The sequence below is a fragment of the Dermacentor albipictus genome, chromosome 5, assembly GCF_038994185.2.
Source record: "Dermacentor albipictus isolate Rhodes 1998 colony chromosome 5, USDA_Dalb.pri_finalv2, whole genome shotgun sequence".
Lineage (NCBI taxonomy): Eukaryota > Metazoa > Arthropoda > Arachnida > Ixodida > Ixodidae > Dermacentor > Dermacentor albipictus.
The window spans coordinates 127,378,025-127,390,771 of NC_091825.1; the positions used below are offsets into that span (position 1 = coordinate 127,378,025).

At 46.0% G+C, this 12,747-nt stretch overlaps 2 protein-coding genes across 2 annotated transcripts; both read right to left on the bottom strand.

Annotated features, from left to right (window-relative positions):
• Positions 1-960: 960 nt before the first annotated feature.
• Positions 961-7,217, bottom strand: Snx3 (sorting nexin 3). Its single transcript, XM_070538871.1, has 4 exons — positions 6,869-7,217; positions 6,703-6,798; positions 6,415-6,539; positions 961-1,164 (listed from the first exon to the last, which is right to left on the bottom strand). Exons 1-4 carry the CDS (start codon positions 7,040-7,042, stop codon positions 1,059-1,061), a joined length of 501 nt encoding a protein of 166 aa, XP_070394972.1. The 5' UTR covers positions 7,043-7,217; the 3' UTR covers positions 961-1,058.
• A 2,930-nt stretch (positions 7,218-10,147) lies between these two features.
• IntS11 (integrator complex subunit 11) lies at positions 10,148-12,331 on the bottom strand. The gene has a single exon (XM_070538872.1). The coding sequence runs from the start codon at positions 12,135-12,137 to the stop codon at positions 10,374-10,376; it is 1,764 nt and encodes a 587-aa protein (XP_070394973.1). The 5' UTR covers positions 12,138-12,331; the 3' UTR covers positions 10,148-10,373.
• Positions 12,332-12,747: the final 416 nt, after the last annotated feature.

Genomic DNA, 12,747 nt, shown 5'->3' on the forward strand with positions numbered 1-12,747 from the left:
CCAAATGCTAAATTACATTCTGGGGTTTTACATCCCAGAACGGTGTTGCGATTACGAGGGATGCCGTGGCGAGGGACTCGGGATTAATCTTGACCACCCGAGGTTCTTTAACGTGCCCCCAGTGCATGGTACCATGGGCACTTTTGCATTTCACCGCCATCGAAATGCCGCCGCCGTATCCGGGGTTTGATCCCGCAGCCTTGTGCTTTGTAGTGCAACACCATAACCGCTAAGCTACCGCGGCAGGTAATATCGATTCCAAGCTGATATGCCTTGTAAATTCACTAGCTGCAATTCGTAAACTGCAATATGTGCAGTAAACTAATTAGTAAAAACTTTGTGACATTTTGTTAGTCAACTCCACAAATGACTGCTCGCGGAAGCAATATCCACCTCATCGAGTAATATAGTGCATGTTTTAGGATTGTGCTATCTGCTACACGCAATATTTAAATATTTGGTCTAGCTAATTAAAAACCTACATAGTATATGAAGGAAAGATACGGGTCATGTAATTTGATGCAACACTTGGCCTCGTGCTTGTGTGTTCCAAAATATGACGCAACTATTACATGGGAGTTGTTGCGGATGCAAACCTATTTACTTTACCATGCAATGAGCGAATTGACAAGTTTGCAAGACCAGCAGGCACTGCGCATCCCTTGCGCTTGCGACGAAAATACAGTGTGTTGCCCACATGAAGCACGAAGGTGCGCCAACAATGTGCAAGCCTTACATCCACAAGTAGTAGTTGTAATATGTGAAGTTATTCCGTAGAAAGCATTGCAGATAACAGGATACTAATAAAAGAAACATACTGCACATTAAGCAGTTTTCTTGCCTAGGCCAAGCCTTTGGGTTTGACCAAACGTCGCGGCTATCGCTCCTCCGATGCACAGAGTGGAACAGATGGCAAACAGCTACAGTATTAGGTGGGCATCAAAATAATGAGACCACAAGCCAAAGAGAAAAGGCCAGCTTTATTACATAACATACATATACTCATATATATATATATATATTTATAAAGACGTGTCAAACAGTCTCGGCAGTCAGCCTCACGTGTTCCGAATCTTGCCGGGAACGTAATTGCGGTCAATCACTGGTTCCTGCAGAAACATGTGCAGGCAGCGCTCATTCTGAGCTAGTGGATGTCCAGCCACCCTGCATACAACCATCAAGAAACATCAGCAATTGCCTGACATACAGAGGAGTTGCTCCTAATGTACAGAGCTGAACAGGCAGCACTCCACAAGACCAGAAATTCCATTTCGGCTGCTTCAAGCGTTATGGGTGCACGCCATTTTCAAAAGTTACACGGGCAAGTCATGCTTGAAATACGGTCCACTTCCTTTAATTCAATCCTGATGGAAGCGACAAAATTGATAGAATTATCTTTCAGGTCAAATTCAAGAGACAGAAAAAAAAAATCAAAACGCACCATTCATGCATATCTGTATTTCATCGATTCAAACAATTGAGCAAAACAAACATGAATCTACTTTGTATGGGTTAAAAGTAGAAATTTAAAGCACACCTAATTTTTATAGGAAGAAAAATGTAGCATGCTTTTGATTCTGGCAATAAGAGAAAGATTAAACCAGCAAGCTTTATTGCCACAGAATGGAAATGTATTTACATCTAGTGTCCGTTGCCATCACTCAATGACAGCACTTTGTTGCTGTCTGTCAACCACAACAGGTCATCCTCTGTACCGTCCATAGTGCATGTGATATTCTGCATTTATCAGACGACTCCACAACAATCGCTGATGGGTGGAGGTGACTAGAATAACCACTTCACTAGTTAGTCTTGAAACCCATGCAATTCTCTAAGGCCAACAATATGTGACACAGCTTGTTGCTGCTAGCTTAGGACGTAACTTGTCTTTTGAATTAGCTTTCATAATCAAGCTGAAAGCAGTGCATCATGTCATACTACGTGAAAACTGTCACCATCTTGTGACGGAAATGGCAATGACGCTGGCTAGGGCGTGCTCTGAGATAGGCTGTTGCAAATGCAGTTTTGGTTTTGTATCTGATCGCATCACGCAGGTAATTTTCATACTAATTTTCTGTTATAAGAAAAGATCCGTGTTGAATAAAGTTAGTCATTCATTGGGAGCTATCATTTTCGCCTGAAGATCTTCCTAGGGCAGGTCAAAAATAGATGTTTTCAGTGGGAAATTACGCATGCTGAATGCGTACACTGTGCCCTAATACAGCCGAGAAAGATGCTGTCACTATTGCAGTCAAGCGTGTGCGTGCTGACCAATCAAGTTCAAGTTATTCAGTAAAAGCCAATTTCAGGATCGACATAATGAAACAGAGCTAGTAGAAATGTACGGGTGCTGGCTGGGACCTTCAGTCACGATAGCGTTTCCCCCAAAATTTCATTTACCGGGGCCGAATTACCAAAAGTCTACAGTCACCGTTTTTTTTTTTAATGGGGTTTTACGTGCCAAAACCACTTTCTGATTATGAGGCACGCCCTAGTGGAGGACTCCGGAAATTTCGACCACCTGGGGTTCTTTAACGTGCACCTAAATCTAAGTACACGGGTGTTTTCGCATTTCGCCCCCATCGAAATGCGGCCGCCGTGGCCGGGATTCGATCCCGTGACCTCGTGCTCAGTACAGTAACCGTTTATTAAGAGGCACCTAGCACACAATGTAGCTATTTAGTTATAAAGAACTTACGCACAAACTTCTGCTTGTTGCATTAATGCAGACAGATCTTAGTTGTAAAACGCAGATCTTCTCAATGCTACAGAAGACATCCATCTGTAGAGCTGCATTTGCAGCAGTTGTTGGCACATGCATGGAAATGTTTCCAAGAACCACAACAGCCTTACAAACTAAAAGAACTGGCACAAGTTCACAAAAATCTACAGATTACTTAAGACATGGTACAAATGCAGGAAATGAGAAACACAAGATAACTTCTGTCTGCAGCGTCAGGTGAGGAGAGTTAATTTTTTTCACGCCCTTGTCTTTTTTTACGTGCTGACATGCCAGGCAGGTGCACTTGTCATTTCTGATTAACTTGAATAGTGTTTGGTTACTAATGAAGCAGCTTGACTGATGTTTGCACTTCTGCCTGATGCCCAACCTTACAAAGCCGAGTGGAAGCTAACACAGATGAACTGACAACAGGTTCATGGTGTGCAGGTGGAACACTACCTCTTCCAAATCTCATCATTGAGTCATTAATTCATTCGCAGGTTTTAACATTCCAAAGAAACACAGGGGTTATGAATGACTAGTATTTTAATCTACCCGGAGTTCTTTAACATGCCTCCAAATTTCAGTACAAGAGTGTTCTTGCATTCTGCCACCACAGGAATGTGGCACAAACTTAATTCTGAAAATTATCAACCATGGTAAAACCATGTTTGACACCATAGGTGGGACAGTAGGCAATATGCCTGCAAACTAGTCTGTGCGACAAGCTATGTATTTAAAGGATGGCTATCTCTGTGCATTCCCGGTGGAAAAGGAAATGCTCTGATGCAAAATGTCAATCATCCCATCGGAACTTTGGTCCATGACAGCAATCAGTCACACCTCGATCATGCTTGTCCAACTGAACTTTTGTCAAGCCCGTAACTGTACCTGGCAAGCACTGTCTTGATTAGGTGACTAAAAGTACATTAATAGCCATATGTCTAACATGACCTGCATTGAAGCAGCCATGAAAGAGCATTATGCCCATAAGTTTGCTAACTAACGTGGCTGCCACACTGCTACAAAGACAACAGCTACGAAATGTTGCGAACTTCAAGCAATATAAAAAAAAGCACCAATGATAAAAAATTTGTTGCAATGTTGTTGTACCCAAAGGTGCATTAGCGGTTTTCTAACCAATTTCATATTGCAAAATATAGAACACTAACCAAGAATAGAAGACTACAAACAATACTTGTTAATTTTCATTACTTTTTTTTTTTTGAGAGGGAGGAAAGCCATATACGAGTGCCACACAGTGCATATTTGATCTCGATATAATTTCTGGATCGCGATTGGCTTTTTTGCGCAAGCTGCGAAAGGGAACTAATCGCTGTCGAGGAATTCAATCCTGATCAGCCTCGATCGAGACTGATAATGCACTGTGTGACACCAGTATTACTCTGCTGAGGAATACTGCAGTAGCTGCGCATTGCAAAGTGAACCTGTCATTGCCAGTCAGTATGCCAATGCTGCAAGAAGTGTCATGTTTAATGCTTCTGTTTTTACAGCTAATGTACTCTAAACGAGTTAGTGGAACTTACTGTTATAGCATGGTGTAAATATTCATGAATTAAATAGACACCAAAGATGAATATTAAAAGGGCACTGAAACGATTTTGTTGATATTGTACAAGCATACCAAGTCATTTCTGATCATTAGTAGGCAGGTCCTTCTGATCCATAAGTGGCACATTTAAGTGCTGCATATAAGCGCGCAACGGGAATACCGGACATGCTCGGTGCTGCAACAGAATGCTCTTAACATGTGCTACTTGGATAGCTCTAACTGGTTATCGACACCCAGGCGGCTAGTAGCGTGGTTGGAGAGCCTTTACGCGCTGGCTCCAAGAGACTGGAAGCAGACCTCACGATGTCACATGATGCAGAGCCAGTGAAGGTGGAGCTAAGCCCCAATCGCTCAGCGAATGAGTTGAGAAGAATCATAGCTAAGGAGGAGGGTAGCTTGCAATCGTCCGTAGCTCTCTTAATATGAGATTTCACTTAAATTGTGGCACTAATGTCTAAAAAATTTTTGCGAACCATCTCAGGGACCCTTCATGTTAAGCTAGATAGGTTGTTCGTCTAGAAGTACATCATCGTTTTTAGTATGCCAATATATACTGTATTAGCATAGAAAATTGACACCACTCGAAAGGTCCCACTCCTGCTCCTCAATTTCCACTTCCCACGTCAGAACAGACAAGTTGACGTAATATCTACGTGGCCTCCCTCAGCACCGCTCTGTGAATCAGCCAGTGCTCGCATTATATGAGGTGCCATAGTTCACAACAAGTGGCGCTACTCCAGTTTTTTCATTGCAGGACCTACAGAGTGGAAACGGAGACCACGAAGCATCTGATACTTCAATGTGCAAGCCTTTTCCCAACGCTGATAGATAGCACTACTCTTCCTCTTGCACTCAGCTTTGCACCTGCAAAGCCGAGCGCCTGTCGCCATATTGACTATGAAAGCCTGGCTCCAATTCTGGTGGCAGGCGATACAGCGGTGAAAATGTGGACTGTAATTTCGCAATTTCTTTTTTCGTCAATCGCTCGGCTTGGCTACAAGCTTTGTAATCATCCAATTCAAAGGGAACAGCCATATCAGCATCATTTGTCATTTTCTTGCTTACAAAGCGCTGTTCTCGCTATGAATAAAGAATTTGTTGTTACACAAGTCTAACCTTTTAATCTAGCTAGACAATAGTTGTCTTTAATGACTCTTTAAACGGAAGTACACCATAATGCAAGGTATAGCTTATAGAACAATGATAGTGAGGAAGACATGCAATGGACAATTTGCAAGATTTTGATGTTGAAACAATCTCTCTTGACTAAGAACTTTCATATATTTTAGGAAACAGAAGGAGGAATGCAATAACTGGACTGTTTCTTAATGGCTAGTGGTTCTTGCCTGTTTTGAGGACTGCACAAAGAAAGGGTGATGCCAAGTAACATTTTCTACGGCAAAACTCAGTCTTGGTTTTACAAGAGAAACATGAACAACTATGATTATAGCTGTGATATTGACCAGCATATTTGTATTTTTGCTTGCTTCCAGACTGTTGCACAGGAAATAAATATGTAGTCTATAGACTATTTGGTTGGAATAAAGCTTTGCAAGAAAGCCGACTTGAATCTTGCAAATCGTCCACTGATTGCTGCTAGCGGAGCAGTTGTTACATCACGGCTAAAATGTTGGCTTTTTTTTTAACATGTGACGCACAAAGCTGATGGTTGTTTCTGAAATAAACAGAGTAAACAAACTGCAGGGTGGCGACGACGTTATAGTGCTAAGTTCTTCAGCACAACACAGAAAGTAGGCCACACTGATAAAGCTTTGGTATCGCCATACACACAAAGAGGCTGCTAAACACACGGGCACAAGGCCCACATAGTATATCTCATTAATAAATGCTAGCAACAGGCCGGCACTAAAGAATTACAGTGCCAAGTTTCAAGTAGGGCTTAAGCTGCCCTTGTAGACAGCATTTTAACGCATTTCACAATTTCTTAAATGTGATTTGCTGTGTTTAGAGTACTACCGAAACCAATTACGTACTGGACACACACAAACGCCGCCGCGTTGACGCTTTCGATGTGGTATCTGCGAGTGATAAAACGTGGGGGGCGGGAATCGCCTGCCATTCGAGAGCGCGCCGTGAAAAAGAAATTCGCGCTGCTCACTTGTTGATGAATAGCTCGAGCCCCTTCTTGCGCTCCTCAATGAACTCCTCGTCAAAGATTCCTTCGTCGCTCCGAAAGGGCAGCTGCCGCTTCCACGCCTTGCCCGGCAGCGGAGGTACCACGATCTGCGCACAGCATAGCATCAATGCGACAGGAACAACGGAACTGCGTTTCCCACTCTCGACAGGCATGCGAGACGAGGGAAAACTGCATTCTTCAACTCGTCACTGAACCACCGGTGTGGGCCTGGTGACCCACGGGGCCAGTGCTCGCAATCGGCCTTCGCACCTTGCTGTCGCGCTCCAACTCGCTCCTCAGCCACTCGAAGTCGCTGTAGCGTCGCCGCACGGTCGATTCCTTGTTCTTGAAGACGGGAAGGTTGGTCTGTAAACGAGAACGACAATGTTGAGGCAGCCGACGTGAGGCCTAATCACCGTGGGGCGTTTCTGCTCACCCGCATGCGGACTTCGTAGTCAGTGTACCGCTTTCTGGCAACGCCGTGCGTCATCGGGTTACCGACGTCAATCTCCAGGTAGTTGGCCGGCGGGGCGTACGCATCGTCGAGGGTCTGCTTCTTGGTCTGCAGTCGCTTTGTAGCATCCTGCGGCGGCGCTGTGTCAGTCGCCATCGCACCCACCGTGCGCGGCCTCCACTGCGAGGCAGCTGCCTACTCTGCCGTTTCCGCTGGTGGTGCGCTGCTGCTGCTACCGCGAACGCTGCTAGTGCACAGGCGCACACACCACGCGTACGGTTTGCCTGACTTGCAATACACGTACCGTCCGCACGCTCTGGAAACTTCACAGATGTCGCTTCCGTAGCGTGCACCACCCGGTGCCGCCACAAGCGCCTGCACCGTAGAGTTTCCTACAATCAGTGTAATTAGTGTAGGAAAATCTATGCATTGCCCGAGCTAAATTGACACTGGGGCAATGAATTGTCTACGCCATAGAGTTTCCTACAAAATTTTTTGTAGGAAAGTCTATTGTCCACGCCACTTACAACATGAAAAAGAAAGGGGGGCGGAGGGGAACGGGAACTATAGATTGTACTAGAGCTGAAACCCATGCAGGTGTTTTATGCAGTGTGTCACACGGCGCAAAGTGGCCATGTAAGTTACTACTCCGTTTATGTTATCTACTCACATAGTCTACCCATTGTAGCTCATTCATAATTAGGCATCTTAAGCAAAGGAGGCATTGCTTAAACATCCGATAAGTCACGAGTCACGCCTTGGTACGCACAGATACATCTTGCGAAGTATTTCCTGTGCCGTACAGCCACCATAACCAAGAGCGCACTCGTTCATCTGCATCCGTCTCGTTTTCTCAACTACTCGCAGCGCGCGTCGCTGGGGCATTTCGCCATTGCGCCTGCATCTATATTTCTCGGCCTGTATCCTTCATAAACCAGCTTTGTTATTTATTTTGTCCCATTTCCACTATGCTCATTACTACAATGTTCAGAGCATACGCCAACGCAATCTCATCCCGTTGACATATATTCTCCATTCTTTAGTCGTCCCATTTTTATGCGAAGCATACTAGCCGCACAACCACGCTCTTCCTTGCTGCGCCGCGCGCGGCCGCGTAGCTACCATATGACGTCATAACAGCTGCAAAAGCGGAGGCTCAACTCGTGCGCTCGCTTGCGGCCGCGTAGCTACATAGCCGGGTCTCAGCTCGTGCGCTCGCCTGCATGAGTTGTTTCTTCGTCTAGCCGAACCAAATATAGCCAAGCAACAGCAGTTCACCAGGCTAAACAGTGGTTCAACAACTAAAATAAAGGCTAGTATGCTTCGCATCCTGGGCTTAACCTTAGCTAAGCCACAGCCATTTTTTCAAAGCGCCACCGGTCTTCGCCTCTCAGCATTTGCAAACTTGTACCTAATCGAGAAATTCATGCCAACCATTTTGGGCCTGGCTAATTTTCAATGTCTGTCCTCCTTGCCCATACCGGCGCGAGCGCGAACCCCCTCTAAACACCACTCACGTTCTCCTCAACGCACCAAACCCTCTCGTACACTCCGGCACGCGCGCTCGACCTCCTTTCCACTCACCTAGGAGTGGCAGAGGGGTTCGCGTTCCGATGCCTGCTACGGCCGCGTCGTCGCTTGGAAACAATCTGCAAGGATGTGACCGCAGTACACGTGCTAAACGACTATAGGGCGCACACATTGGCTACAATTACAACCCGACGCGAGTGGGAATCAGAAATCGGACTGACCGATCCCTAAGTGATCACGTATCCGTGAACTCGCTTCTGACGGGTCTGGACAGGGAGACGATCTTTACAATTAATACATGGCACCTGAGTTCCCTCTGCATGTGCTCCGCCCAGTCATGAACATGAATCTCAGTATGACCTCCAAATGGATATTTTACAATAAATCAACATATCAATAGCACATTGAATAAAAATATTGTGTAATTATTCATTGTTCTACAGCCACTACCCCTCTCCTCCCAACGTTGCACACCAGATTGCTTCTTCGCTCCCCTTGGCAGGTGCTCTCCGTGTCAGGCTTTGTAGTAAAGTATAGAAAAATAAACATTTACTGCATAAGTCAAGGGGAAAATGATATAAAGGTCTACTGCAGCAGCTTCCAATATCAGTGGGGTGTTAATGCCGATAGGTTAGTGGCGGCAATGGATACAAATGGCACATACTGTAAAGGTCACTTTCTGTCAGGACAATAGTGGAAAGCAGTATTGAACCGAGACATCAACGTGTCGGAATAGGGCTTTCGGTTCTCGCAGCCATTTGTAACAGCTTTATTATTTCATGGCTCTTACCGTTACAAAGAAGTTGCACTACACAGTGTTCGCCTTTGCTGTGTCCCTGTACAATTCCCATTGCCTGTCCATAAAACACTGATGTCTCAGTGGTCAGCTCAACGGGCTAGCATTTACACGAACTCAACAGGCCGATTCCAGCCTACTGAAGCCTACACTACTGAATTCTGATGCAGAGGGACATGGCAGCACCAGATTGTGTTCAATTGAACTACTGTAGATGCTTTGGGACTGGAACATGAACCAAAACATGCACGAATAAGGAATTCACATTTACAGGATAACACCTTTCATGGCACAGTGTCTGGTAGTTTTCTGCACCACTACCTGCATTGAAGTGCACTGTAGCATGCGCACAGATGCAAAAATGCAGTGTTACTTCTGCTTGTCAAACAAAGTAATTATCGGTGTGAGCAGGGGAGTTGACAGAACAGCTGTACACTAGTTTGAAAAGGTACTTATGTCTTCGGTTTTGTATGTCAAAGAATGAAAATGGCGACTATAGATATGCTAGTGTGTGTGTGTTGCACATGGTCGCTCTAGCTACAGTTTACATTAATAGATTTCAATACTTTCAGACTAAAGGAAATCTTCAATGCAGCTGTTTTGTGTGGCCTACATTACAATTAAAGCATGACATTTAGTCAACTTGCTTTGCCACCTCAAAAACATACTTGGTCAGACATAAATATACAGTGACTTGTTAAGTACCAGTACCTCCGGTACAGTGGTCAGTGCTGACAGTGCCAACACTGGTCTCAATGCACACGCACCACCAAGCAACAGCATTAGAATACAACAAGAAATGGAAATGCTGAGCCTCTGTCTATGCTAGAATACTATATGCAAAGGCAACATTGCTCAGCAGGTGAAGAAGTCAGTGCTTTCAAGAGGATTCGTATATCTTAAAAAACGAGGCAGTGGGGCCCCTTGCCACTCAGGTATGGTTTTTCTTTTTTAATCTGCAAGTATCAGCAGCATAAGAAAAGAAAAATGAGTAACAGCAATCACTCGCCCTCCGATGCATGGTCACTGATAAAATAAATAGTATACACAACTAAAAGTCAACAAATACAGAATCTGGTATTCAAATTGGTCTCCTTCACAGGAACAATAACCAGATTCACACTCCGCCACTGCACCGAGTTTCTCTTCATATATGGGACCTCACATTGTAGCCATCTCCTGAACCAGACTGAGGAGATGGCTTCCCAGGTCTTCATCCTGGAGAGTCCATGACACACATATTGCCCTACTCGCTGCATCATCTTCCTGTCCACCAACTTTGACCAGTGCTGAGGCAACAGCGATAGAGCCATCAGGCAGCAGCTGCACACCTGGTAATCGATCTCTGAGCCGCGTATACAGTGCATCAGCCAATGCAGCTCTTGGGGAGGCCACGGTAGTGGTAAATCGTATCTGGTGGCTCGTCAAACCTAGTTCCTGCATGGCCTGCCTTGAGTCCAGCAGCCGCACCCCACGATCGTGCATCACAAGAGCCCCATGGATAAGCTTGGGTCGCTTGCTGTCCGAGCCTAGGGCGTGCTTGAGTAATGGCACTGCTACATCAACAGGCACTGTGTCGGGCGTGTCAATAACTACAGTCTCGCCATTAGCTGGCATGGAGCAGTCGATAGAAAACTCTTGCCGGATCTTTTTGCGCAGGAAGTCCATCTTTCCTGCTTCACCATGGACCAGCAACACATTGGCTGGCTCGCACTGCTGGATGAGTTGCATAATGCCCTTAGCATCAGCATGTGCACTGAAGGACATGTACTGCACAGACATCTTGACCTCAACCACCTGCCGATTGTCCAGCTCTACCTTGCGTGCCCCACTGAGAATCTTGTGGCCCACAGTGCCTGCCACACAATATCCTGGCATAATGACCATGTTTCCCTCAAAGGGAGCCCACTTTTTAAATATTTGCAGTGAAAGCCCAGCATGCAACATCCCAGGGGTGGCAAACACTACCATGGGCCCTGGGTTGTCAATGAAGGCTCGATCAAAGGGCTTAATGTGCTTGAAATCGAACATGTTTCGCTGCACAAAGGTCTTGCGGATCTTCTGGTTTGTCCATGTGATAAACATCTTGTAGTAGTTGGTAGCCTTTTCAGTAAGCCCAACGGCGAAGTAGATCGGAACGCGAAGGTTCATTCGGTCCCAGTAAGTTTCAAGCAAGATGCAAAGTTCTTGGGCCCGACCTAAGGCAAACACAGGTATCAGTACCTTACCGCCTTTATCAATGCAGTCGTGTACTTTGGTCAAAAAGTCGCGCTCACGGCAACGCTTCGAGTCGCGGATAGTGGTGGCGTATGTTGACTCGGTGATGAGCAGGTCTGGCCGGCATTTATCCAACCAAGCTGCACCAAGATGTCTGTCGGGCGTCATGTTGTAATCGCCGGTGTAGACCACCGACTGAGAGCCCACTCGAATCCGGAACATCGCAGCTCCTAATACGTGTCCAGCGTAGTACGCTTTTATCTCCAGCTCATCGTCCACCTGAACTGCCTGATGCAGGTTCACAGCAACCACCTTGCGCATGCAGTCGCGGATCATAGCAGAGGTGAAGAAGTTGGTCTCGCCTTTGCGGTCGACGGTGATCTTACGGAAGTCTTCAAGCAAGATCGGACAGATGGCTTTAGTCGGGTGTGTCATGTAAACGGGACCCGAATAACCCACCATTTCGGTCATGTACGGCAGGGCACCGCAATGGTCCAGGTGGAAGTGGCTGATTATGACACAGTCTAGATGCTCGTTGAGGGGACCCTCTTGAGTGATGTAAGTGAAATCTGGGAACCGTCGCTCATCGTTGAAGCCCATGTGCATGCCGCAGTCCAACATCACGTTTTTGCCACCAATGCTGAGCAGAATGCAACTGCGCCCCACGTCCTGGCCAGCGCCTAGCGGAGTCACACTGATTTGAGGCATCTTCACCGGCGTTGTACGCTAGCTTAAGTATTTACACTTGTTTGACGGCGTACGACGGTGCTACGTGTATCCACACGAGGAATGAGCTAGCACAGGCTAGCATTTAAATTGCCATCAACGAGCGAGTTCGTCGTTCGCGTTGTAGCGTATTTACAAGAACCATGCGTCCTAGAATACATACTGTATGCATGGATGGATGTTATGAGCGTCCCCTTTGCAACGGGTCGGTGGGTTGCGCCACCAACCACTCCAGTGGCGAGATCATACACTCTAAGAACAGTTTACACCCTTTGGCTTGCCCCTTCTGCCACACAAAAATAATCGTCATCTGCCTTGATGCGTTTCCTTTCTTTATCGCTGCAAGCCCGGAACTTTCCAGTGACGAACGGCACGCGCGTTATCAGAAGGGGCACTCCAAAGGGTGTAAACTGTTCTATGCTAATAACGCGCGTGCCGTTCGTTACTGGAAAGTTCCGGGCTCGCATGCGATAAAGAAAGGAAATGCATCAAGGCAGATGACGATTATTTTTGTGTGGCAGAAGGGGCAAGCCAAAGGGTGTAAACTGTTCTTAGAGTGTAGAATAAAGCATACACTCTAAGAACAGTTTAC